This window comes from Brassica napus, chromosome A9, assembly GCF_020379485.1.
Source record: "Brassica napus cultivar Da-Ae chromosome A9, Da-Ae, whole genome shotgun sequence".
Taxonomy (NCBI): Eukaryota; Viridiplantae; Streptophyta; class Magnoliopsida; order Brassicales; family Brassicaceae; genus Brassica; species Brassica napus.
This window is the reverse complement of record NC_063442.1, coordinates 4,198,509-4,225,051: the sequence shown is the minus strand read 5'-3', so window position 1 is coordinate 4,225,051 and position 26,543 is coordinate 4,198,509. Positions and strand designations below refer to the sequence as shown.

At 34.2% G+C, this 26,543-nt stretch overlaps 4 protein-coding genes and 2 pseudogenes across 7 annotated transcripts; 5 read left to right on the top strand and 1 right to left on the bottom strand.

Moving 5' to 3' along the window:
- Positions 1–108: 108 nt before the first annotated feature.
- LOC106366066 (replication protein A 70 kDa DNA-binding subunit D-like) lies at positions 109–3,118 on the top strand. 2 transcript variants are annotated; one of them, XM_048739455.1, is made up of 10 exons: positions 109–353; positions 590–736; positions 820–1,041; positions 1,122–1,296; positions 1,380–1,650; positions 1,733–1,960; positions 2,036–2,259; positions 2,333–2,493; positions 2,578–2,698; positions 2,782–3,118. In XM_048739455.1, the coding sequence occupies exons 1-10, from the start codon at positions 226–228 to the stop codon at positions 2,971–2,973; spliced, it is 1,869 nt and encodes a 622-aa protein (XP_048595412.1). In that variant the 5' UTR covers positions 109–225; the 3' UTR covers positions 2,974–3,118. The 2 variants fall into 2 exon arrangements, with proteins under 2 accessions (XP_048595412.1, XP_013661074.2); XM_013805620.3 differs by having other exon boundaries at positions 1,122–1,299.
- Positions 3,119–3,496: 378 nt separating this feature from the next.
- Positions 3,497–6,387, bottom strand: LOC106366065 (nuclear transport factor 2). 3 transcript variants are annotated; one of them, XM_013805617.3, is made up of 8 exons: positions 6,249–6,387; positions 5,733–5,912; positions 5,370–5,655; positions 5,081–5,295; positions 4,508–4,688; positions 4,298–4,419; positions 4,076–4,205; positions 3,497–3,989 (listed from the first exon to the last, which is right to left on the bottom strand). In XM_013805617.3, exons 2-8 carry the CDS (start codon positions 5,910–5,912, stop codon positions 3,739–3,741), a joined length of 1,365 nt encoding a protein of 454 aa, XP_013661071.1. In that variant the 5' UTR covers positions 6,249–6,387; the 3' UTR covers positions 3,497–3,738. The 3 variants fall into 3 exon arrangements, with proteins under 3 accessions (XP_013661071.1, XP_013661073.1, XP_013661072.1); XM_013805619.3 differs by having other exon boundaries at positions 4,076–4,202; XM_013805618.3 differs by having other exon boundaries at positions 5,733–5,917; positions 6,249–6,343.
- A 212-nt stretch (positions 6,388–6,599) lies between these two features.
- On the top strand, positions 6,600–8,263 carry LOC106364089 (annotated as a pseudogene).
- A 108-nt stretch (positions 8,264–8,371) lies between these two features.
- LOC106362686 lies at positions 8,372–9,459 on the top strand (annotated as a pseudogene).
- Positions 9,460–13,294: 3,835 nt separating this feature from the next.
- On the top strand, positions 13,295–16,174 carry LOC106366063 (protein COBRA). The gene is made up of 8 exons (XM_013805615.3): positions 13,295–13,429; positions 13,466–13,618; positions 14,070–14,149; positions 14,232–14,358; positions 14,432–14,761; positions 15,013–15,172; positions 15,249–15,532; positions 15,614–16,174. Exons 2-8 carry the CDS (start codon positions 13,516–13,518, stop codon positions 15,904–15,906), a joined length of 1,377 nt encoding a protein of 458 aa, XP_013661069.1. The 5' UTR covers positions 13,295–13,429; positions 13,466–13,515; the 3' UTR covers positions 15,907–16,174.
- A 6,055-nt stretch (positions 16,175–22,229) lies between these two features.
- Positions 22,230–25,744, top strand: LOC106366064 (agamous-like MADS-box protein AGL8). The gene is made up of 8 exons (XM_013805616.3): positions 22,230–22,515; positions 23,386–23,464; positions 23,572–23,636; positions 23,962–24,061; positions 24,193–24,234; positions 24,364–24,405; positions 25,197–25,306; positions 25,421–25,744. Exons 1-8 carry the CDS (start codon positions 22,331–22,333, stop codon positions 25,521–25,523), a joined length of 726 nt encoding a protein of 241 aa, XP_013661070.1. The 5' UTR covers positions 22,230–22,330; the 3' UTR covers positions 25,524–25,744.
- Positions 25,745–26,543: the final 799 nt, after the last annotated feature.

The window sequence follows — 26,543 nt, the reverse complement described above, 5'->3', positions numbered from 1 at the left end:
CGCCAAAAGCTGTGAAAATAACATTTTAGGAAAAAAATAAAAAAAAGTTAAGAACTCGCGCGGGGTGTAATTAATTAAATTTAATAGCTCCCGCGCAAACTCTCTCCCTTTACAAAAACCCTTTCCTCTTCCTCTAAACTAATCCATCGCCACCACACCAACACACAGCACACACCTTTAGGGTTTTCTCCATTTTTCGATTCAAGCTCAAATCAAACGATAAGAATGCAGAACTCGGTGACCCCAGATGCTATCTCCGCCGTATTGTCAAACCCATCCTTTGATTCGTCTTCCGATCGATCTGAGATCGTCGTTCAAGTCGTCGATCTCAAGCCTATCGGCAATCGTTATACGTAAGCTTCGTAGCTCTAACTCTAGATTAGCGTTCATACTCGCTTGATACGTTCTCTGGGTTCATCAATTTCGTCGATTTATAGGATTATAGCTTCGTAATCGTGTATGATTCCATGGTACAGATCTGGGTTTTTGAACAAAGTCTCGTCTTTTGAATCCATTTTCAAATTAGGGCTTGTGTGTTTTTGGGTTTTATTTGATTTGATTGTTTACATGTTCTGATTTTGGTTTACAGGTTTAGTGCAAACGATGGGAAGACGAGAGTCAAAGCTATGTTTACAGCTTCGTTAACACCTGAGATCGTTTCTGGGAATATTCAGAATCTGGGTTTGATCCGTCTCGTTGATTTCACTGTTAATGACATCTCCAGCAAATCAACAAAGTAAGAATCTTTTACCGCTTGTGTTTACATAGTATACTCAAATCTCAAGCTAACGTTTGTTTTTGTCTTTGTCGTCTTTGCAGGTATTTTCTTGTGACTAAGTGTGAGTCTGTTGCGTCTGCGCTTGATTGTGAGATTGACTTGGAGGGTAAGAAGGACGAGGAGGAGGGTGGTGAGGCGGCCAAGAGGCAGAAGCTAGATCACTCTCCTGTGAGTGATGTTGTTTCAACTGGTATCACGTTGAAACCGAAACAGGAGTTTGTTGCCAAGTCAGCTTCTCAGATAATCACTGAACAGAGGGGAAAGTAAGCAAATACTCTTCTTTAATGTTATCTGTTAAAAGGAGTATGTGATTAATCTCTTTGGGTTATTTTTATTTTTGCAGTGCTGCACCAGCTGCAAGAATGGCCATGACTAGAAGAGTCCATCCACTTGTGTCCTTGAACCCCTATCAAGGAAGCTGGACCATCAAAGTCCGAGTCACCAACAAGGGAACCATGAGAAACTACAAGAACGCTAAAGGAGAAGGATGTGTCTTCAACGTCGAACTAACAGATGAAGAAGTAAGAAAGCTCTCCTTGTTTCTTATAGACTTTTTTATGCGGTATGGTTACTCATAACTGTTTATTGTGCTGTGGTTCAGGGAACACAAATTCAAGCTACGATGTTTAATGATGCTGCAAGGAAGTTTTATGACAGGTTCCATCTCGGAAAGGTCTATTATATCTCTAGAGGATCACTTAAACTTGCTAACAAGCAGTTCAAGACAGTCCAGAATGATTACGAGATGACACTGAATGAAAACTCAGAGGTGGAGGAAGCTAGCAACGAGGAAACGTTTGTTCCTGAGACGAAATTCAACTTTGTACCCATTGAAGAGTTGGGTATGTACGTGAATCAGAAGGAGCTTATTGGTAAGAGCCGTTATTTTCATCTTGCTAGTTACTTATACATTTGTTTAGGATGATAACAACTTCATTACTATGTTGTTTACAGATCTTATTGGAGTTGTTCAAAGTGTTTCTCCTACCATGAGTATTAGAAGGAGAACGGACAATGAGATGATACCCAAGAGGGATATAACTTTGGCTGATGAGTCAAAGAAAACCGTTGTGGTATCTCTGTGGAACGACCTGGCAACTGGCGTAGGTCAGGAGCTTCTGGATATGGCTGATAAGTCTCCTGTGATTGCAATCAAGTCTCTCAAAGTTGGAGACTTTCAAGGTAATCTTGAACTGTTTTGTCATGAACACACTTCTCTCCAAATCTGTTTGCTGACGTAATCCAATCTCTCTCCAGGTGTTTCGTTGTCCACCATCAGGAGAAGCAATGTGGTGATAAATCCTGAATCACCAGAGGCGAAAAAGCTGAAATCTTGGTTTGATTCTGAAGGCAAGGAGGCGTCCATGTCTTCCATTGGCTCAGGGATGAGCCCACTTGCTAAGAATGGATCTTGGTCTATGTATACAGACCGAGTCCTCCTCTCTCACATCACAAGCAACCCATCTCTAGGAGAGGAAAAGGTACTAAAACATTTAATTCCATTCATGTAGCAAAATTATTTAAACTAATTATGAAACTGGGTTTCTGTTGCAGCCTGTGTTTTTCAGCACAAGGGGTTACATAAGCTTCATCAAACCAGACCAGACAATGTGGTACCAAGCGTGTAAGACTTGTAACAAGAAAGTGACTGAAGCAATGGACTCTGGTTACTGGTGTGAAGGTTGCCAGAAGAAAGATGAAGAATGCAGCTTAAGGTTAGAATCTAAGAACTTGGTATAGGTACCACATTTATCTTCCTCTTCAGACAACTTACTTGTGTCTACTTTGGGTGTTGTCAGGTACATAATGGTGGTGAAAGTCTCTGACTCAACAGGAGAAGCTTGGTTTTCATCATTCAACGATGAAGCAGAGAAGATTATTGGATGTTCAGCTGATGAACTCAACAAACTAAGATCTGAGGTAAGGAGAGACAAACCCTATAAGAAAAACCATGTTGAAGATAATCTTATGTGATGTTTAATGTTTTTAAACTGTTTTACCAGGGAGGTGAAGTTAATGAGTTTCAGACAAAGCTGAAAGAAGCAACGTGGTCGTCTCATGTCTTCAGGATTAGTGTCACTCAGAATGAGTACAATGGTGAGAAGAGGCAGAGGGTGACTGTCAAAGGAGTGGCTCCTGTTGATTTTGCAGCTGAAGCAAGATTGTTGCTCCAAGACATCTCCAAGAAGAACTAAGCATCTCAGTAGCTCTCAAGTGTCACAATGTTAGGAGTCTGTTTTGCCTAAAAAAGTCTCAGAACTTTGCTTGTAATAAGCTTTTCTGCAGTTTGTATTGTTATAACATCCTTTAATTTGAGTAAAGCTTTATTCCTTAGTATTATTCAGCTGCTTCAGACTTTAATGTGATATATATTGCGTTTGAATATAAATATGGATGTAGTTAGGACTAGGTACATGCAGGATGCAACGAACTATTCCTCTTGGGTCGTTTGTTTGAGCGTCTGCATTTGAGTGATTGTGATTCTAGTAGCTAAGTCTGTTATGTTGTTTCATAGATTGCAACACCTGGTCTCTTTGTGATGTAATCCAATTCTAAAGAACTCATTCTCTTCCAAATATTCACAGTCAAAGAGACTGGGAGCATTTAATAAGTTCACTCAAAGGTTAGCCATGTTTATCATGGTTGGGATCAATGATATTGAAAACACACATTCATCTTCTAAGTTTTGTCATAGGGTTACATCCACAGAGTGGGAAGAACTCTTTAAATGATTTCTTATGATAATTGAATGTTTATAAAGTCTCCAAAGAAGGATTTAAAGCGATGAAAATACAAAAAAAAAAAAAGAATATCAAGAAACTAAACCCACCAAAAAACAGCCAAAACGACTTGAAACATCAAACTCAACTCAAGTAGTAAGGCCAAAAGAGAAGAACAAAACAATGCAAAAACAAAAAATTAAAACTACTCTCTTATGCTGGTGCACATTAGCTGCAAATTCAAGATGAAACACCACCACCGCGAGGCCCGCCACGTCCTCCTCCTCTTCCACCACCTCCGTTTTGAGGAACTCTCTGGTAACCTTCTCCTCCATTCCGCGGGTTTGGTCTACCTGAAAACTCACCTCTTCCGTACCATCCTCTTCCTCCTCCTCCTCCTACACCACCACCACGTCCTCCTTTGAAACTCTCGTTCCTGAAGCTTCCTCTTCCTCCAAAGTACCTTCCTCTACCACCTCCATTGTTACCTCCTACAAAACATTACAAACCATCTTTCACATACACAACAAAACTCCTTCACTATACCATCCTTGTCTCTCTCATGTTTGTTTGTTACCTCGACTGTTTGTTTTCTTCTCCTCCAAAACAACTTGACGATCACCAATTGTAATCGGTGAGGCCTCAAGCGCGCTTTGCTTTCCGCTGGACGTTTCGAACTCCACAAAACCAAAACAGAAACCTTGCTGCTGAGAGAGAGATCACAAACAAACGTGTAAGGAAGGTAACCAGTTAAGTTACACTTGGAGAAGATTATAGATTAATTTATATATATCAAAACCTTATTGCTTCTGACTTGAATCCCCTCGTGCTTAACATCACCAAAGCTCTTGAACACCTCTTCAAGTTGTGTTGGCGTGGTGTCAAAAGGTAAGTTCCGGACATAAATCGAGTGACCATCATCTGTAATAACAAGTAGACAGAACAGCCAAGAAGATATCAATAACCAAGGATTGTTATTCAAACAGCAAAATGCAAAGAAGTTACCGACCTTCCACATCAACATTGCTACTGTTTTGAACATTCTCAAGACCTGAAGAATCATTGGGAGCTGCTGCATGCCCAGCAGGTGGAGGAGCTGGCTTCTGGTTGGTTCTGACTGGAGCTGCTGCTCTTGGTTTGTTCCGAGCAACTAGTGATGGTGGTGCTGGACTGCTTTTCATCAGTTTGAGCTGTTTGTATCACACAAAGACTTGCAACATTCACTACCAATAGGAGGACACATTATTGATTTTATTTATTTATTTAACATTTATATAAGATATTTTAGTTTTTGGGTTTAAATATAAGACTATTTTGGAGCATTATCAAAGTTAGATATACAAAAAAAAAAAAAAGACGAATTTGTGAAATTTTATTAACATTATTGCTTAATTTAACGAATCAAGACTAATTTAGATCTATTTAAATCATTTTAACCGATTTAGAACAGTTTAAACCGATTTGAATCGTTTATATCAGTTGTTTCGGTTAGGACCGAACTGCCTAGACCGATTTTTAGAACCATGCTACAAACAAATGAAAGATAATGAGAAAACCAGTTATTAAGCAGTTAAAGACTCACGATTGAAGCATAGGTAGGAGGATCTCCATTAGACACTGATAGAATCTCACTGTGAATTATTTGAGCTGGAGGGTCTATTGGCTCAACGTCAACAACAACTCCTTCATCTTTCTCACAAGGATCATACACCTCCGCCACATTCTCAACATCTTCCTCCTCAATAGTAGCAACTGGCTCTGGCTCAACCTCAGCCTCATGACTAACAATAACACTTTCTGACAACACACCAAATGAGTGTTCTGTGGTAAGAAACAAAAAAAAAACAAGGACTTGGATCTTTTCACCGTACCTGGTTCAACAGGAGCCTGAACATCCTTGATGGTGACAGACCTGGCTTGTGTACTCACATCTTTCTCCTCAAGGAAACGAAACACATCGTTTAAGACAAAGTACCCCTTGTCCTGTGGAGCCAAGAAGAATGTTTGGCTGAACTTCTTCCTCACATTATCCTTCCCGGTTAAGCGTCCGGTTACCAACACAATAACCCCTCTCTCATGAGACTCCTGAGCATCTGCAGTGTCTATCTCCGCCGTGTAGTCTTCATAGTTCAACGACATGATCTTATCATTGATCGCCTAAACACTCAAAGTATAAACCAATGTTAGATCAAAGTTGAAGACTTTATAAAGTTAAGAGCATAGAAGAATCTCACTTGCATAGTTGTGACAGTGGTCACAGTACCGGTAACATCAGGACGGGTTAACAAGCTGGAATCTTGATAGAACCGGTGGACTAAACCGGGAGATTGGTGAAGAATGTGATAGTATTGCTCCACAAAGGCACGGCCTACAACCTCAGCACCAGGGGAAGTGCTAGCTTCCTGCTGTGCCATCTACACTCAATAACAAAAAAATATGTTCTTTCGATTAATTAACATAAATGATGATTAAAAGTCAACGATCTGTTCAAGATTTCACTGTTCTAGATGAAAGTAAGCTCTCTCTCTCTCTCACACAAACACAAAACCCTAGAGTGAATAAAGAGATCATTTTTACAAGAACGACACTAAACTCTTTAATGGTTGTAATAAATTAATCGAGAAGAGAAGTAAATGAAGGAATGGGTCAGATCAAGCTTAAATTAAGAGGGAGATTAAGGTTTCTAAGAAGGAGTCAAAAGGAAGAGATCGAAAGAAGGAAGGAAGGAAGGAAGTGTAGTTTGTACTTACAGTGATCTGAGGGGGAGAGAGAGGACAAAAAGAGATCTGTTGTTGCAGGAGAAACAGAGGAAGGACGAGAGAGACAGCGACAGACGGGGAGAGAGAGTGTGAGAAGGAACATAACTACTAGTACGGAGTTTAGTTTAGTTCAGTTCAGTTCAGTTCAGTTATGTTCTGTTCGGCCCACTAAGACTTAAAGTTCAGTTAGGCCCACTAATCAAGTCCATTATGGGCTTCAGGTTTAGTTTCTAGCGTTCTTGCAATGAATTTATAATAAAAGTATAAATTAATAAAATATAATATTCGTGATATTATTAATTTTAGAGTTTTTCTCGAATCGTTACTTGGGTTCCTAGTGTTTGTAGGGTTTGGAGTATTAAATTGTTATATATATATAGAGATGCTGAGGAGCAAGGGATCAAACGTGACAAACAAAAAAAATTATTGTTGCAGACTGAAACAATGACGAAGATATTCGATCTTCCAACAAATTTGGTAGAGGAGATTCTCTCAAAGATCCCCTTTAAATATATGAGAGAAGTGCGATTAACTTGCAAACAATGGGACACTTTATCCAAGAGTCGGAGCTTTTCAAAGATGCACATCGATAAACTAAGTGAAATAAGGGAAGGGGAGTCTATGATGGTCGCCTGGATAGATTACGATCTATATCTCATGAGGGTCCTTCTCGTGGACAATAGATCCAATCGTAGAGTGGAAAGGTAAACTTAACCAACAAATAAAGATATCTAAAGTTTTCCACTGTGACGGTTTATTGTTATGCGTCTTGAAAGATGATGCTACCAAAGTTATCGTTTGGAATCCGTATTGGGGTCAAACAAGGTCGATAGAATGTAGATGCCCCTCATATGGATATAACATGTTCAGTTATGCTCTCGGATATGAGGACAAGGGCTCTTGTCGTAGTTACAAATTCTTGAGGTTTATAGATCGATACGTTGACTATGCGACCAGAGACGAATTTTTATGGTATGAGATTTATGATTTCGACTCTAGCTCATGGAAGACTCTTGATGTCACTCCACACTGGCGTATACAATTTTGCCATGGAGTGTGTCTCAAAGGAAACACTTACTGGCCTGCTTCACAAAGGAAGAGAGAAGGAGACGTGCTTAACGATCACATAATCTGTTTCGATTTTACAAGTGAGAGTTTTGGTCCTCTTCTGCGTCTGCCGTTTGACGCTGGGTATTGTGACTATGTGACTTTATCATGTGTTAGAGAAGAGAAGCTTGCGGTTTTACTTACGCACAACGAAGCAGGTCCAATGGAGTTTGAGATATGGATTACTACTAAGATTGAGGCAGAAAATGTGTTGTGGAGCAAGTTCTTGAGAGTGCTGGAACCGGATCTTGCCCCTCTGATTACATGTAATGGTTTCTTCGTTGAGGAGGAGAATAAAGTCGCCATGGGTTTTGTAACAGACCTCTCCATAACAACATTTAACATTGTTGGAGAGGCTGGATACTTAAAAAAACTGAAACTCGTAGAATGTTTAGAAATAGACATACAGTGTGCACGTGGGGCAAATGCGTGCTCTTATGTTCCAAGTCTAGTGCAAATCAAGCAACCTGCTTCAGGAACTAAAAGGAAAGAACAAAGCGACTTAGAAAAGCAACGATGTGATCAAAACATGTCGAGACTTGTTGCATTTAAAAAGCGTAGCAAGTTTTGGTAATCTGCATGCAGGAGGAAGGCAAAAGGAGAGAATAAACGAGATGCTTAATTAGTATTTCAACTATGTCTTTCATTTACTCTTTTAGCTCTTTCGATGCAGCGTGTATTTCTTTATTAAGATGTCGTTTTAGTGTTGGTTTTCCATTTTTATATGTAATCGTTTTCTTTCTTTTTTAGATTTTGATATGAGTTTTTTGGTTTAACTATCATTTCTTGTTGCTTAGGTTTTGGAGTTTCCTATATATATATATATATATAAACGTATGTCCATCTCTTGGCTTGTGGGCATAACTAAAAAAGCATCTTTATTTACGTACGTACGTTTACAACAAAAAATAATAAAAAAATCTTTATTTACGTTATCGCAGTTTCGGGTAATTCAGATTAGTAGAAATATTAATAGAGGAAGCTGTTTAAACTGAAATCTATTTCTTTGGTGGGAGTAATAATGATCATGAATCGTGTGATGAAACAGCTTCATGCGTTACAAGCGAAACAGAGGTTTTTTATGTATCTAGTTATCCCATTATATACAGTAATCAAGGACAATCATCTTTCTTCCATTTGACCCATTAAAATGCTAAGAGATCTTATTTGTCCCTTTCGTCTTACCAATTTTTCATATAAAAACTAAGAGATAACTTGGGAATATATTTTCGTTGTTAGTGAGAACAGAAGGAGGTAAAAATTCGTTTTACCAATTTTTCATATAAAAACTAAAATCTTATATTATAAAACAGAAGGAGTAACAGATAATGCAAAACTTATTTGGATCCCAAACGTTTTACCAATTTGGACTGTATTCTTGTCTCCTACGCGAAGATGAAGAGGCCACATTGGGTCTAATAAAAATGAAAAACCGAAAAACCTCTCTAGTTCTAAGCCCCCGGCGAAAATCGAACTCGCGGCCTTTCGCTTACGAGGTGATATGGAGCATGGCTGGTGCTCAAACCACAGAGCAAGGAGATTGTTTCATGTACAAAGGAAATATCCCTAAATCATGTGTTCGTAAACAACAGTCATTGATTTGCTTCCTGGCACTCCTTACAACCAGCAGATCTCAAACTGCTGCAAAGGCGGTGTTTTGAAACCCGGTTTAGCAAGTTCATTCCAGATCAGCGTCGGTGCTGCTGGTACCTCAAACAGTACTGTTCGGATGGCTGTGAACTTCATGTTCACAGCACCTAAACAGCAGTATATTTGTGGACCGACCAAGAACGTTATGCGGACTAAGTTTATAACCTCTGACTCAAAGAGAACCACTAGTGCCTTGAGTAAGTTTCCCAACATATACAAACCTGTAATTCTGATTTTTGAACTCACCTTGGTTTGTTTGTTTTTGTTCTTATGTAGTGACATGGAACATTGCTTGCGTCTTCCACAAGGCAACATGAACACCTCAAATATCTAAAGGAAAAAATCTCATAAGCGAGTTTATCTCCAGAATTTTATGTTGTTTTGTATTTTTCATGTATGGTTTATGTTTTAAGCGAAAAAAAAAAACACTAGCTACTTGGATTGATTTACAGTGTATTCTAGACGGCTTCATTCCAGAACTGAACTGATCTATCTGTTGTTCCACAAGTAACAAAGGCTGATTCGTGCGTTCCACGTAACAATCTCGTTGTTTGCTTCAACCACAAATAAACTCTTCCGTGTCATTAAAGATTTTCTGTGAGAGATTGTGGTGACGGAGATTATGTTATGAGTTCTAAAAGGACTCCGTTCTAAAAAAGGTATAAAAAGTTATTATTTTAGGGTTGTGAGCTGAGATTATGTTGAGAGTCCTGTAGACAAGTGCAACCTTAAGTCTATGATTAACCTATTTGGAGTTTTGGTTTTCAGTTTTGGCTTGGTTAAATATAAACCGAACAGAAAGGCACTAATCCGGTTTCAAAGATTCAGAATATAGACTAAGAATATTTTGGTCAACTAGCCGGTGTGGCTTAATAACTTTATTTCGGATATTTGGCTTACCTGTAGAAAATAATCATTCTAATCAACTTAAACTTCCTTTTTCAAATCAACTAAACCAAACTAAATGATTTTTTAAAAACATTGATAAATAGTTAATTATATCATTTTATAATCTATATTTGGCTTACCTGTAGACAATAATCATTCTAATCATCTTAAACTTCCTTTTTCAAACCAACTAAACCAAACTAAATGATTTTTAAACATTGATAAATCGTTAATTATATCATTATATAATCTATATTTTTATTATGTATAATGATTAATTATCTACAACATATGTGAATTATAAAACAAATTCACATATAATGATTCCATAATGTAGTTCTCCACAAACACTAAATGAAGTTTGTAAAGTACATTTTGGGAGTAAAGTTGATTAGTATTTTTTTTGTCAACAAAGTGATAATATGTAGTTTCTTGGTAGGTGATAGTGTCGGCAATATAAGAACTTTTACTTTTCCGTGTAAGACTATGTACAATGGAGGTGTTGAATAAAAAATTCAACAGTTGAATCCCTACAATGAGGGTGTTGAAAATTGAAATTTGATGATGTGGATTAATTGGTGTTGAAAAGATTCAACATGTTGAATAAGAAGAAAGTGGAGACCACCGATGACACATGTCAATTTCTAAAGATTTTTGATATTCTCTTAGTTATTTAAAACTAATTAATTTCATTATAAATTAAATAATTTATTTTTAGTTCTTATACTAAAATTTATCTTTTTAAATTATCTATAAATAGAGATTAAGTTTATTTAATTTGGATATAGAAAAATAATAATTATTAATTAATAAAATAGAGTGTTGAATTTTATTCAACAAGACCATTGTAGTGGATAAAAATTGAATGTGTGTTGAAAGATGATGGATAAGAAAGAGAATATGACATTGAGTGTTAAAATATGAAGTGGAGGGTCTTGAATCTTGAAACTATTGTTAATAGAAGTTTTTTTTTTTTTTTTGAGAAAAATGTAATAGAAGTTGTCATCCAATAAACAAACGAATGAATACTACAAAAGTAAACCAACACTTAGTAATAGAGACCCCTTTGTGGGTTAGCGATTTACGTATTAATATGAATTTAATAATTTGGAGTGGTAGTCTCATCGTTTCCACGTATTGACAAAGATTGTTTACTAACCCTCTATATTGTCTCATACATCGAATGGCTAATTTCGAGACTTTAAGGTCCTTAACGTGAACATCATGTTGGAGAAAATATGAAATGGTCAATTGTGTATCATCGTTAGAGTCGGTCACAAAAAAAAAGAATTGTAGGTCTAGAATCATTTGATCCTGTAAAAACTAAATTGATATATTGTTGTTTGTTAGGAAAACATCTAAAAATTGATATATTGGCCGACTCGTTTTATTTAAATGTCAATATTTCAATAATATAAGTAATATGAATTTCAAGTTTGTAAACCACCTATAAGTATCATTTTACAAATTAATTACTTTATCTCGGTTGGCAATACAATTATAAGGGTTTAAATTTTAGAAAACATAGATAAATATATAATTATAATAACTGAATAATCGAAATTCTGCATATTACATGTTTTTTTGTTTTCTCCACCGACAGCCTAAAACACTGTCAGTGGCCCACGTTCCTCTAAAGCTGTCGTCTTCGGTAATACCTTCTGTTATTAAACTAACTTCCCATGACAATTACACTAAAGCCCTTTTCTCATTATGAATACACAAAACTTCCACAGATCTTTTTATTCGGTTAAGAGTTCTAATTCAAGAAATTATTGTACCGTTTACATTTACATGTGATTCACTCTTTACAGAACAATCGTACTTTCAAAGAAGAATTTTGTCAGTCTATAAAATATTATTGCAAATTTTAAATGTACGGCAATATTTTCTAATATTAGCTTAGCAATCTATCTTATTAAAACTCAAGTACAAAATTAGAGTGTTTGGAGACTTGAATAGGACTTTTAAAAATTTGGAGTGTTTGGAAACATGGATTGCAGTCTTTTAAAAAAAAATATTTTTGTTTGAAAACAAGGATAGTAGTATTAAGAAAAAAAGTAATGGGCTTATGTTTTTTAAAAAAATTGAAAGTTATCTAGGCCACTTTTAAAATATACCAAAATGGGTCAATCTAATTCCCTAAAAAAAATTTTTCTAAACTAACCATAAAACAAAATTTAAACTTTATATACATATTTCAAATCAAAATAATAATTCAAATTTGATTTATATCAAAAATTGATTCAAAAATATACATATATTCAAAAATGGATTTTTACTAAACTATTTTTCAATAACCATTATAAAAAAATATTGTCAATATATATAAGAAAAATATAATACAAAGCCCAATTTGAAATACCAACTCAAATTATGGTTTTCATATTTCATATTAAGTTTTAAAAATATAATATATGTAATTATTTATATGATGGTATGTATAAAATACTATTAATTATATGATTACTTATATGATGGTACATATAAAATATGATTAATTATATGATGATAAAATACGATATATAATAATGACTAGGGATGGGCTTTTGGATACCCATACGGGTTTAGTTCTGATCGGTTTGTATTTTGGGTTTTCGGGGTCAAAGATTTCAGCCTTATTAGAATGTTTCTAAATTTTGGTTTCAGTTCGATTTGGATCTTTGCGGGTTTGGTTTGGGTTTGGATAACTAATTTAAATTATTTTTAAAGTCTTAAATCATTATATATTTTAAATTTCTCAAAATGTATAAATAAAATAATATATTACGTATAAATTTGAATAACATATGTCATAATACTTAAGCTTAACATATCAATTGGCTTGATTTAAAATTTTGGATACGAAATCAATAATTATTTTAAGTATTTTTGGTGATTTGAGTATACTTTAACTATTTCAGATATTTACTTTTGACTATCTATATATATTTTCAAGTATTTAAACCAATTTAAAAGTATCATTTTTGATGTTTTATATACGTTAAATCTAAAAATAATTAATATATATAAGTATATAAATCTATTTTTAGATAAATTCGGATACCCAAATACTTCGGTTCGGATCAGATTCGGTTCTCTAAATAACAAAATTTTGAATAATTAGAATATTTAATCAATTTATGTTTGGGTTTGGTACTATATCTTTGGATCGGTATCGGTTATGTTCCTCGGATTCATTTTTCCAATTCCTAATAATTACATGAAAAACAAATATCAACATATTTTTCAAAATATATACCCGCGCGCCTGCGCGGGTCAAAATCTAGTTAGTTTTTAAATGCCTCGTCGTATTTCTTCAAATGGGGAAATCATTCGAGTCATTTACTCCAAATGATAGAAGGGTAAAAGGGTCAAATCACTATTCTCAGCTCAAAATATACAACAGCAGCCACTAGCCAGCCAGATCCCATATCCTTCAGTGCTTCTCCTTCCCCATTTGCAAAGCTGGAAAAATCTTGCTGCTATCTCTCTCTCTATAAGTCCACTTATCCTTCAAGCAAAGCATCTTCCTCCGAGATTGTCTGGTCTTAAATTCAAACCAGACCCATCTAAGGGATCTGGAACAATCTTTGTCTCTGGTTCTTGTCTGACCAACAGAGCAATAACAAACATGGAGTCTTCTGTCTCCAGATCCACCTCTGTAGTCTCCAAAATGAGTTTCTTGGCTGTGTTGGTCGTCTTCTTGATTTCTTCGTCTTATATAACTTCAACAGGTGACTTCTTATTAACTTTATCACTTTGATCTGCTTACTTGGCTCTGTTTCTTCATCTTAAAGAGAGATCTTATCAATCATCTAGTCTGAAACTTGATTGAGATAATGACAATTGTGTATTAATATGCTTTTTTTAGTACTCTGTTACAATACTCTGTTAAATTCAGTTAGTGAAAGCTCAGATCCTGAAGTTATGACTTCAATTTCCATATTAATCCCTTCCTATGTTTTTTACTTAATCAGTCAATCATGTTTATAACAGGAAATAAAAAGAAAGCTTCAAGTTTCTCTGATCTAAAAATAGAAACTTTCTGAAAAAGTACAAAACTTGATGTTGCATGCTTTTGTCAATTATGCAGACAGTTTGGTCCATGTCTGGTTTCTACAAACTAATATTAATTGAGCAAAGTTCTAACCTTTTTGTATATAATTCTTAAAAATCTATTTGCAGAAGCATATGATGCGCTTGATCCAGAAGGTAACATTACAATGAAATGGGATGTCATGAGCTGGACTCCTGATGGCTATGTTGTAAGTTCAAGAACCACAAAAAAAAAAAAATCAGCCTTGCTTGTTGGTTTTGATTATTGAACTGTTTAATTGTTCCATCTAGGCCGTGGTTACCATGTTCAACTTCCAGAAATACAGACACATTCCATCTCCAGGGTGGACATTAGGTTGGAAATGGGCCAAGAAAGAAGTCATATGGAGTATGGTCGGAGCACAAACAACCGAACAAGGTGAACATATACCATTAATCTAAAGTTCTGGTTGCAAATGAGAATTAATTTCTAACATTAATGTATTTAACAGGTGATTGTTCAAAGTACAAAGGAAACATACCACATTGTTGTAAGAAAGATCCAACAGTTGTAGATTTGCTCCCCGGAACTCCTTACAACCAGCAGATTGCTAATTGCTGCAAAGGCGGTGTCCTCAACTCATGGGTTCAAGACCCTGGCAATGCAGCTAGCTCCTTTCAGATCAGTGTTGGTGCTGCTGGAACCACAAATAAAACTGTCCGTGTGCCGAGAAACTTCACTCTCATGGGCCCTGGTCCTGGCTACACTTGTGGTCCAGCTAAGGTTGTTAGACCAACCAAGTTTGTCACCACCGACACACGCAGAACCACTCAAGCTATGAGTAAGAATCAATAATGATTTATGTTAGCATTGTATCAAAATTATAGTGTTAAATATAAACATATTTATTGACAAAACAAATTTTAACTAAGACTTAGTTAAATTAAAAATATCGTTAAACTAAATTAGAAATAATTATTTGTGATTTCAGTTTATATATTTTTTTTAAACCAATAAAACACAATTTAGATTTTGTTTACAAACCAAATTATTTTAGAAAACATTAACCGTCTTGTTTTTAACTTACTGCAGTGACATGGAACATTACATGCACATACTCACAGTTCCTTGCTCAAAGAACACCCACTTGCTGCGTCTCTTTGTCTTCTTTCTACAACGAAACCATTGTCGGATGTCCAACTTGCGCTTGCGGATGCCAAAACAACAAAACAGAATCTGGCGCCTGTCTCGAGTGAGTAAAGTCTAAAACTTTATGTCTTCTTGTTCTGTTTTCAACCACAAAGTCTAAACCTTTTCTCTGTACACAGCCCTGATACACCGCACTTGGCGTCTGTTGTCTCACCACCCACCAAGAAAGGAACTATTTTGCCGCCACTGGTGCAATGCACGAGACACTTGTGTCCCATCCGTGTGCATTGGCACGTGAAGCAGAACTACAAAGAGTATTGGCGAGTGAAGATCACGATCACAAACTTTAACTACCGTTTAAACTACTCACAGTGGAACATGGTGGCACAACATCCGAACTTCGATAACATCACTCAGATCTTTAGTTTCAACTACAAGTCTCTCACTCCTTACGCAGGACTAAGTAAAACTACTAACTTTGTTCTTATCTTCCCTCTCTTCTTGGTGATCATAAAGGTTGATTCTTTTTATGTTTCTTTTGCAGATGATACGGCTATGTTGTGGGGAGTGAAGTTCTATAATGACTTCTTGTCGGAAGCAGGGCCTCTTGGGAATGTGCAGTCTGAGATTCTGTTCCGTAAGGATCAAGCAACGTTCTCGTTTGAGAAAGGATGGGCTTTTCCTCGTAGGATCTACTTTAATGGAGATAACTGCGTTATGCCGCCTCCTGACACTTACCCTTTTCTTCCCAACGGTGGTTTCAGACCGGAAGTCTCTGTCTTCGCCTCCGTGCTCCTTCCTGTTCTTCTTGTTTTCTTCTTCTTCTTCTCCGCGTAAGAGATTGATGGGTTTTGCCACTGACGATGATCCTGTGTCCGGTTTGGTTAGGGTTGGTTTGATTGAACGGTGGAGTGGTGTACACGCTATTTATGATTCTTTATGTTTCCCAAAGATCATTAATCTTTTCATACTTTTATGGTATATAGTTTTCAACTTCAAACTTCCTTGTGTTCCTTTTTTGTTCTCATTTTCTCTATGTTCGTAGTTGTTGGGTTCTGTACTTGTAGACTGATAAGAAAAGATGATAATGTTATTTGTTTATATATTTTATAGAGTTCAGCAATGAAGACTAATATCAAAATTTTGTATTAATTTTCAAAACTAATATCAAATTCTTGAAGATGATAATAAAACGTAGAAAATTGAGTCTAAATCATGAATCCAACATCCATAGATGGGCTTGATCCTTTCAGGAACATTTGCTTACAAAAATACTTAATGGGCCTTTAGTTGACCCAAATTTCTCAAGGAGGATTACAAACGGGTAAGACTCATGTTTTCTTTTTTTTTTAACATTTTTTTTTAACACAGACTCATGTTTTCATATGGGTGAATTTGCTATCTAGCCAGGTTTGAAGTCAACATTAAGTAAATAGCTTTGATTTTGACGTTATTAAATTGATAACATTTCATACACATTTTATCCGGTTATGTCCTTATCCTTTCTAAGTTACCAGTGACAGTGGGACCAAGGATTAACGTCGACGAGAGCACATGTCCAAGAGAAATTGAAATTTAATATTGTCTACGTACGGGTTAACTATTCTACGTAAGTGTTGTATTCCATTTATAAAAGTACTACGTCAGATAGAACAAACAAAATATCTTCATACGAAACAGAATTATAAACTCTAAACCTAACCTGCACACTTAAATACTAAACCATAAACTCAAGTCTCTAAATTCAAACTCAAATGTTAAATTTAATTTAAAGTTACAATATTTTAAGGAAAACAACAAAAAACAATAAATATATAAATTTTGAACTATTATTCTATTTTATCTAACATGGAATGAAAACTACTCTTGTAATTCAACCCCAACCCACCTCTAACCCTAAACCCAACACACCTTAAGACTGAAATACTAAACCCTAAACTTGAATTCCTAAACCCAAATCTAAATGTAAAATATTTTAGATTAAATTAAAATATGAAAATAATATATAATATTTTGTACTATCACCTATACTATATAAAATGGAAAGAAAAATAGATTTGAGAAGAAGTACTACACCCTAAACCCCTCAATAATTAACCATATAACAATCTTACCATAAACCCCTATATAATTAACCTTAAACCATAATCACTAATCCCTAAACTCAAATATAAACCCTAAACCCAAATATAAACCCTCAACCTAAATAGAATGGAACTAGATAAATAGTATAGTACATATTGATGAATTTTTAAAATTTATATTATATCATGGAAAAAGTTAATGCTAACTCCAAATAATATCATGAAATGTCTATGATATCATGAAATGTCTATGTTATGCAATTATAATAGAATACAACAAATAGTAAAGATCAAATATTTCATTTCACATGAATGGTCTTTCCATTTTACGTATACACGATCTATTCCACTTATATACACATTGTATTATTACATATAAATGAGAATATATTCACCATATGGCTCAAATCCAGTTTCGAACAATCTACTTGGCAGCCTAATCTTTCATTTGTAACCTGAGAAACAAAAGTGAAAGATAAAGGTGTTAGGATTCAGATAACAAAATAAATGTAAAATAAATTGTATAGTATAACAATAATGTGGAATGAAAACCATGTACGACGTTAGGAAGAAGAAGAAGAAATGTGTGACTTTCTGATGACCACGTTTAATTTTAACTCTCTTAAATAATTTTTTTTTCATTTAAATTGCAGGTTTAGCCGGTTGCATTGAAGGTTAGAAGTGTAATATTATATAAAATACACTCCGTATCGATGTATTCTAGGGTATTTGGCTACTAATCTAAATATTGTTTTTTTTGTAGCCATACCACCTAATTCTCCTTTTCATATTGCGAAAAATGCGTTGATAAAAAAAACAAACATATTGCGAAAAATAGGCCTGGGCACTCGGAGTCTCAATCGGGTTTCGGTTTAGTCCAATCGGGTTTCGGTTTTTCGGGTTTATCAAAATCAGCCCCATTCGGGTTATATAAAAATTCGATTCGGGACCGATTCGGGTTCTATCGGGTTCGGATCGGGTTTAGTAAATCTTCAAAGAACCGGTATAATCCGATGTACTTTCGGGTTCGGGTCCCAATCGGTTCTTCGATTTAAATGTACCTGATTTATATCTACTTTGTAACCAAAAAGTAACTAAAATCGGTTCTTTGGTTTTAAAATACTTGATTTCTACCTATTTTGTAACCAAAACATAAATAAAATCGGTTCAAAAAAAAAGAAAGGAACATCAAATGTAATCATTCAAAATCAAGTGAAAGGTAAACATAGTTATTGATCGAAAGAAAACCAAATAAATGAAAGCATGAAACGAAAATCAAGTTCTCATGAAATGAAAAACATTATTCAATGAAAAATAAAACCCAAATCTAAAAACTTCAACATTCAACCGCCACCTTCATATGATAGATAATTATTTTAGATGTTCAATATATTTTGAATACATATTAGGAATTGAGATCATGTTTGGTACAAGTTCTTTTTGGAAATTTTGAATGTTTCGGGTTCTATCGGGTATCCATTTAGGTTCGGGTTCGGTTCGGGTTCGGTTCGGGTTCGGTTCGGGTTCGGTTCGGGTTCGGTTCGGATAATACTCATAACCCGAAATACCATAAAACAAAATCCATTCGATTTTTATGTCGGGTTCGGATTTATTTTTATCGGGTCAGATTCGATTCGGGTTTTCGGGTTCGGTTTATTTGCCCAGCCCTAGCGAAAAAAGGTTTCAAGCAGATTAAATCCGCGCGGGTAGCAGATCAATTTGCGGTTAGGACTGGTGCTAGTAACATGCCACAAGGTTTTCTTCCTTGTATCATTTGTAATGAAATAAATTCAATCAGATTTTCAGGAAAATAACAAAATGTTTTTGTCTTAGCTGTAACTTACAAAAGATAATTATTGGATTGCGAATCTATTGGGCGTCACAATGTTATTAAAGAAGAAGAAAAAATAGGAAGAGATAATGGACTCGTAAATATGGGGCTTTGATTAGTTGTAGGCATGGGCATTCGGGGTCCCAATCAGGTTTCGGTTTTATCCATTCGGGTTTCGGTTTTTCGGGTTTATCAAATTCAACCCCATTCGGGTTATATAAAAGTTCGGTTCGGGACCGGTTCGGGTTCTATCGGGTTCGGGTCGGGGTTAGTAAATCTTCAAAGAACCGGTATAACCCATTGTACTTTCGGGTTCGGGTCCCAATCGGTTCTTCGGTTTAAAAATACCTGATTTGTACCTATTTTGTAACTAAAACATAAATAAAATCGGTTCTTCGAATTTAAAATACATGATTTGTACATATTTTAATAGCCAAAACATAAGTAAAATCGATTCAAAAATAAGAAAAAACATCAAACGTGATCATTCAAAATCAAGCGAAAGATAAACATAGTTAGTGATATAAAGAAAACCATATAAATGAAATCATAAAACAAAAAATAAGTTCTCATGAAATGAGAAACATTATTCAATAAAAACAAAACCAAAATCTAAAAACTTCAGGCATCAACCGCCACATTCCACCATCAATCTTCATTTGATGTAACAGATAATTATTTTAGAAGTTCAATAATATCTTAAAGTATTTTGGATACATATTAAGAATTAAGATCATATTTGGTAGAAGGTTTTTTTGTGATTTTAAATGTTTCGGGTTCTATCGGATATCCATTTAGGTCCGAGTTCGGTTCGGATTCATTTTTATCGGATCGGGTTCAGTTCGGATTTTCGGGTTCGGTTTATTTGCCCAGCCCTAATTAGTTGTGTGGCAGAGAATCTAATCCAAAATAAGACAAAGTAAGAAGATGCTTTAGAAAAATCTGTGTGCGTTGTCGATTCTGTATTTGCATCTAAACCCTAAAATTATCAACCCTCCATAAGAGCAATCAAAGCAAGGAATATATGAAGTATGTGAAGTTTTTATTTGCGTTGAAATGAATGGAAAATAATGTGAAGTTTGTTTTTCTTCAGAATATCATGTTTATAATAATATCACATATGTAAACCTATGGATGGAAGGTTATAATTATGATAAAAGGCCTATATGATGAAATCAACTTTTCTTAATATCAAGAAAATTCATTTATCACCATACCATATGCGCACCAAATATCATGTACTGATCAGTGTGGTCACACACACACACACACCAAAAAAAGAAGACAAGGCGTGATGTTAAAATGGTCCTAAGTTGACATATATTCGTAAAAAATTACAAGCTTTTAACGATTGATGTCTAAAATTTCAAATTTCACAAAAAGATGATTTGATATAAATATTAATTATGGACAATTTGGGGTTTATGTCCACTATATATTGGTATATAGGTTTGACAAGACAACGTGCGATATAATATATGCGCTCTTGAGATGTTGACTTAACATAAGGTATGAGAAGAGAAAAAGATTCAGAGTTTTGATCTAAGAGGGCAAACATATATCGTACGAAGGAGAGAACCAAATTTATGTTAATAACGATTCAGAGAATGCAAATATGTTTACGTACTACCCACCCATTTAGATGTTTAGGGCTCATCAACACCCAAATGTGGTCCATTTCTTTTTGTTCATGTGGTCCAGTTTTGGTATATACTATATAGTCTATAATACTTTTACATACATTTGATTTGAGCGAGTATTTGTCTATGCCAATCCTAAGGCGGTACCATTTGCCGATTAATATATTATTTTCTAAAGACGTTTTGCAGAAATAGTATTTTTCTGATCGAACAATAAATTAAATACCAACGATAAAGGAGCTAAATAGCAAAATTTAAGTCTGCAAGTAATGTAAAAATAATTAAAGTGATTCCTTGGATCAGTTATCAATTCTTACATAATTTGATATTCATTCAGTTATCAATCACATTGGATCCATTATGGTGTGCATATCACGAAGAAGTCAGACATATACTAGTCACGGGACCGACATGGATGTTGGTTTGTTAACTTCTTATCGGAACACGTTCCCTATTCAATAACCACAAGAAAAAAACAGTTGAATCTTCAGACAAAATTATTTGTTAATAAGATAAATCTAGTGTTTGCTTACAAAAAACAAAAGATAGAGAAGATAACTCTAGCGTTACATGTTAATCCTACAAAATTAAAATGACTACTATAATGCATTACCAATTAATCACTAAAGATCTTTACCTTTTTTTGGAAATCTATATATCCATATATTATGGGTCTTCCTATTGATACCAGACCTATCTATTTAAAGGAGGGATAATGAAATGGTAAATAGTATGGAGTTTAGTTTTCTATTGGGAGTATCATACGTTTAAGATTCGCTTCCCATATATAGTCTAGTTTTCGGTCAAAAGAGAAATTGTAAATATATCAACTGGATTATTTATAGTAGATATGCATGTTGATCAAAAAGATCAACGCTAGCCTAGAGAAAATTTCATATTTCCGTGTTTGCAAATACAATGCCAAAATGTTGAAAAAAGCATGAGCGACAACTGTACTCAGCGCAAAGTGTTGATAAAATAGATAAAATCATCTGTGTTTCTCCATGAAAGAAAAAATTATAATTACTAATCAAAATTTACATTTTTTGACAAAAACAAATTTTACAATTGAAACATTAGTGGCCCATATAAAATTTTACTGCATGGAAACATATAAGGAATTACATTTTTTTTCCTTTAATACCCATTAAGATTTGAGTTCTTGGTCGTAAAAAAAAAATAGATTCGAGTTCTTGATCTGTTTTTTCTTAACCTTAAAAGCAATGGCAAGAAAAAATGCCGTACAGTACGGAAACAACGTTAGCCAAAGGGGCGGCACAAAACTAACGAACAAGTTATTACTACAGAAGTAAACAACCTATGAGAACTCGACAATACATCATATGGTTTATTTACCAAACAGCCCTTAACTTTGTCCCCACTCTGGTCTTTTCCACTCTCTATGTGGCTTTTCTCTCTATTTCCCCAAATATCATCGTCTATGTATTCACATCAACATACCGTATTTATACCACATCACTTATGTCACTATTCACACGCTTGCGCCACTGTAAACTCACGCGAAACCCAACAAAAGTCCACAAAAAATAAATAAATAAAAACAAAAATTATAACAATATTTAATTTAACACAAAAGATACCCAGAGAGAGATAGGAAAGAAAGAGAGATATATACTTTGGTCATTTCAGGGTTGTCATTTCTCTCTCATGTTCTTGAAGATTAAGGAGAGAGAAAAGATAGAGAGATGGGAAGGGGTAGGGTTCAGCTGAAGAGGATAGAGAACAAGATCAATAGGCAAGTTACTTTCTCAAAGAGAAGGTCTGGTTTGCTCAAGAAAGCTCATGAGATCTCTGTTCTCTGCGATGCTGAGGTTGCTCTCGTTGTCTTCTCTTCCAAAGGCAAACTCTTCGAATATTCCACTGACTCTAGGTAATTATTATCTATTGGTTTCATTCGTAAACCATATATTATATTATATATTCACATCGATCTTATCCATCTGCTTTCTTGATTTTTTAGTAAGATTTGTTTCATAAGCGTATGTCTCAATCTAGATCTAAATCTTGTCCCTTTGTGTTGCATATCTACTGTAGATTTGTTTTTTCCCTAAGAAGTGGCTCGAGAAATTAGGGTTTTTTGGGGATTTTACGTACGGACGCATGAAAAAGCTGTTTATGTATAGAAAATAGCATGAAATTATGATACTTAGTACACAGACTCACGATTTGATTGCCTCTTTTGATGTATGCAAGGACGTGCACACAGACACGTAGGATAATATATATATGTATATAACGTGTATAATATAGTTAATCAATAACATACATTTGAAAGCAAAAGAAAGGTTGATTTGAAACAATGGAATAAGCATTTACAAGGATATGCTATAATCCATTGGATACTAACATATATGTAAGTTCGTACTGATATAAATGCATTTTTGAGTGTGTACATATATCTTTTTGAGTTAAAGTGTACATATATTTGTTTGTACGATCATATACATTATATATATATCATACCGTTTGCTTAGATAACCGAGTCAGGTAATTGAGATTGAATTTGTACGCATATTTTCTATGATGACTCGTGGACTCACCAAAGCCAGGTTTTATATACATTTTTGTGTTATATGCTAACTTTTAGCGATCCTTTGTCAGCATACCAAACAATGTAAGCTCTTGGCTAACACTTTGTGACAAATTAATGTTACACATTACAACGCGTTTGAAATCTAATCTGATATACATGGATCAAATTAATGAAGTGTATTTTGATTGTTTTTTCTCTGAAATATAGCATGGAAAGGATACTTGAGCGATATGATCGCTATTTATATTCAGACAAACAACTTGTTGGCCGAGACATTTCACAAAGTGTAAGTTTTAAGCTTTGTTTCTTCTAGATGTTTATGTTCATAAGTCTTGCTCAGTTATGTGTATTTTGTAGTAACTAGTTTCTATCATATATCAATTAATGTTGTAGGAAAATTGGGTTCTAGAGCATGCTAAGCTCAAGGCAAGAGTTGAGGTACTTGAAAAGAATAAAAGGTATATTATAAATACATATGTAGTGCCATATCGTCTTCAAGTGCATTATGTCAAATTAAGATTGTAGATCAATCTGTGCTTTAATCAAATCGCAGTTTAACGTAAACTTATTCAATTTGTTAGTCCTAATGGTAAGAAATCGTAACACATTACACATAAGTTAAACTAGACTTGCTATTTGTGTCTTGGATCCTCACAATGTTCATTTTCTGTATGGAAAATTGATGGTAAAACTTGGCGTAATATCAGATAGGTAGCGAGGTAACATAATTACAAGTACACTGGTTACATCAGTAATTACTAATCAGAAAACTGAAATGTGCAGGAATTTTATGGGGGAAGATCTTGATTCCTTGAGCATAAAGGAGCTTCAAAGCTTGGAGCATCAGCTCGACGCTGCTATCAAGAGCATTAGGTCAAGAAAGGTACGTAATACGAGAACGTTAGTACATCTACATGTCTATGTAAATATTTAGATCGAAAAGTGAGGTTTTTGGCTATGAGTTTGAGCTGAAATCTGTGATAGTTTTGTTTAATGAATTTGTAATATTTGCAGAACCAAGCTATGTTCGAATCCATATCAGCGCTCCAGAAGAAGGTAAAGTGTCTCAATTAGATACATCATCAAAACAATTTATTTTTATATATATAACTTGCTTATTTTATTTGTGTTCCACAAAAAAAAAGAATAATAATAAAAATATTTTATTTCATTTAAATGTATCAGGATAAGGCCTTGCAAGATCACAATAATACGCTTCTCAAAAAGGTTAGTTTTGAATTAAATGGTTATATTTAATTTAAAACGGGACTAAAGGTTGAAAATGAAATAATTTACAATAATATGTTATATCAGTATCTCACCAAATTTTACATCTAAAGATTATTTTAACTATATTACTATAGCATAAGAATATATATATATATATATATGAACATATGTCTCTAAAATATTAATTTACTAAATAATTCTCTACAAGTTTTATAAAAATATCAGCAATAGAAGTGGTTAATACTGATATACATGAAGAATTGTATTGTATGTTAGTACTTAGTAGTCCCTACAATATTTTTTTTTTTAAATGGTTACTAATATGCTAGCAATAGAAGTGGTTAATTTGTATTTATTTATTTATTAGTAGTAGTGTTTTTAATACCCTTTTAGCATTAGAAAGTGATTATTTATTTATTATTAGTATTTCTAATAAATACCAATGTTGAAAACATAGATATAAAGGCACTAACAGTACAATCGTTTGTACTTTTTGATACAGCCAACTAAACACCGATTAGTTGTAAAACTATATTATACAGTTTGGTTCATTAATTGATCTAATATTTAGAACCTTGATAAAACATACAAATATATATTGCTTTTGTTAACTTCTGGGTATTATATTCAACTATACGCAACTATACTTGTAAACTTCAGAGTGGTTATGTTTTTACTGTATAGAACATATAATACTAATTATATTTATATAGTAAGTAAATATGAAACAGAACATGCAATTCGTACATCTGTAGTATTAACAACGACTAAAACTATAATAATGATAGATTAAGGAGAAGGAAAAGGAGAAGAACACGGGTCAGCAAGAAGGACAATTAATCCAATGCTCCAACAATTCTTCAGTTCTTCAGCCCCAGTACTGCGTAACCGCCTCCAGGTTTCCTCTCTCTCCCTCTCAGTAGCATTCTTAATTACATTTAGATTATGATTAATTGTGTAATATACATCTCTAGCTATGGAAGATTCTGATTCGTAATTATTTAATGGGCAGAGATGGCCTTGTGGAGAGAGTTGTGGGAGAGAACGGCGGTGCATCGTCGTTGATTGAACCAAACTCTCTTCTTCCAGCTTGGATGCTACGTTCAAATGAGTAAAATTACCTAAGTATGATATTAATGTTCAATAATTTCATAATGTATCAGCATTTTTGGTGACTTGACTCTTTATTAATACTGATATATATATGTTTGTAATGACGGAATTACAATGTCAAGAACGTACGTACGCTATTACTAGATTCACTGTGTCTTAAGAACGAATATTCATATCGTTGTGATGATTTCTGATGAGTGATGTATTGATACTTCTCCTTTTACTGTGGCATAAATTCGTGAAAGCAAATTATCAATGTTATATTGTTCGTAAATGTTCTCAATAGGTTTATGAATTTACAAAGTCTTATATCCAAAATTTCTCAACTCTGCTTTCATTGTAATTTGTAAATCAACTCGTTATGGTGCTTTTACCAAAAAAAAAAAAAAAAACTCGTTATGGTGCCCTTTAAAGTGGTCACCGCATGGTACAGCGTGTCACAGATGATTATCATGATTCTTGAGAGAAAGGAAAAGGTTGTACAAATAAATATAGAAAACAACCAAACTTTAGCATACATATTACAATTTACAAATAACCGATTGTTATTTGGTATTTAGAAAAACATTAATTTTTATCAAATATTTAGAAAAACATTAATTATCAAAAGAAGGATTGGTGACAACTGCGGTTGTAGATTCTTACAATCAAACCCATAATTTTCCAAGTTAAAACCTAAAATATATTTTTTTTATTTTTCTTCTAAAATTATTTTATTCTATAATTTATATATTTTGCTTTGTTAATGTTTCAGTTGAACTAACAAAACTAACTACAAAGCATATTAGTTTGAGTTTCAATTCTTTTAAAAAGACTCAGTTTTCAAAAAAAAAAAAAAAAACAATGTTCATTTTTGCCACCTAAAGGCAAACCCAAGGAAGATAAGTCTTATCTCAATAAACATACAACCACATACTCTGTTTATTACCCGTTGAATGACTATAGACCACATTTTCAGAATTGTATGGAGGAAAAGACTATTGACTAGGGCTGTTCAATATGGTAAAACCGAACCGTATCGA

Bases quoted from the DNA above. Each gene is read 5' to 3' on its own strand.
- LOC106366066 (XM_013805620.3), top strand. From the start codon at position 226: ATGCAGAACTCGGTGACCCCAGATGCTATCTCCGCCGTATTGTCAAAC. The intron at 1,961-2,035 runs GTAATCTTGAAC...ATCTCTCTCCAG, and splicing joins CAAAGTTGGAGACTTTCAAG to GTGTTTCGTTGTCCACCATC. The intron at 2,494-2,577 runs GTTAGAATCTAA...GGGTGTTGTCAG, and splicing joins GATGAAGAATGCAGCTTAAG to GTACATAATGGTGGTGAAAG.
- LOC106366065 (XM_013805617.3), bottom strand. From the start codon at position 5,912: ATGGCACAGCAGGAAGCTAGCACTTCCCCTGGTGCTGAGGTTGTAGGC. The intron at 5,656-5,732 runs GTGAGATTCTTC...TTGAGTGTTTAG, and splicing joins CCACTGTCACAACTATGCAA to GCGATCAATGATAAGATCAT. The intron at 3,990-4,075 runs GTAACAAACAAA...AATGTTTTGTAG, and splicing joins GAAGAAAACAAACAGTCGAG to GAGGTAACAATGGAGGTGGT.
- LOC106366063 (XM_013805615.3), top strand. From the start codon at position 13,516: ATGGAGTCTTCTGTCTCCAGATCCACCTCTGTAGTCTCCAAAATGAGT. The intron at 13,619-14,069 runs GTGACTTCTTAT...ATCTATTTGCAG, and splicing joins GTCTTATATAACTTCAACAG to AAGCATATGATGCGCTTGAT. The intron at 14,762-15,012 runs GTAAGAATCAAT...AACTTACTGCAG, and splicing joins CAGAACCACTCAAGCTATGA to TGACATGGAACATTACATGC.
- LOC106366064 (XM_013805616.3), top strand. From the start codon at position 22,331: ATGGGAAGGGGTAGGGTTCAGCTGAAGAGGATAGAGAACAAGATCAAT. The intron at 23,637-23,961 runs GTATATTATAAA...TGAAATGTGCAG, and splicing joins GTACTTGAAAAGAATAAAAG to GAATTTTATGGGGGAAGATC. The intron at 24,406-25,196 runs GTTAGTTTTGAA...TAATAATGATAG, and splicing joins ATAATACGCTTCTCAAAAAG to ATTAAGGAGAAGGAAAAGGA.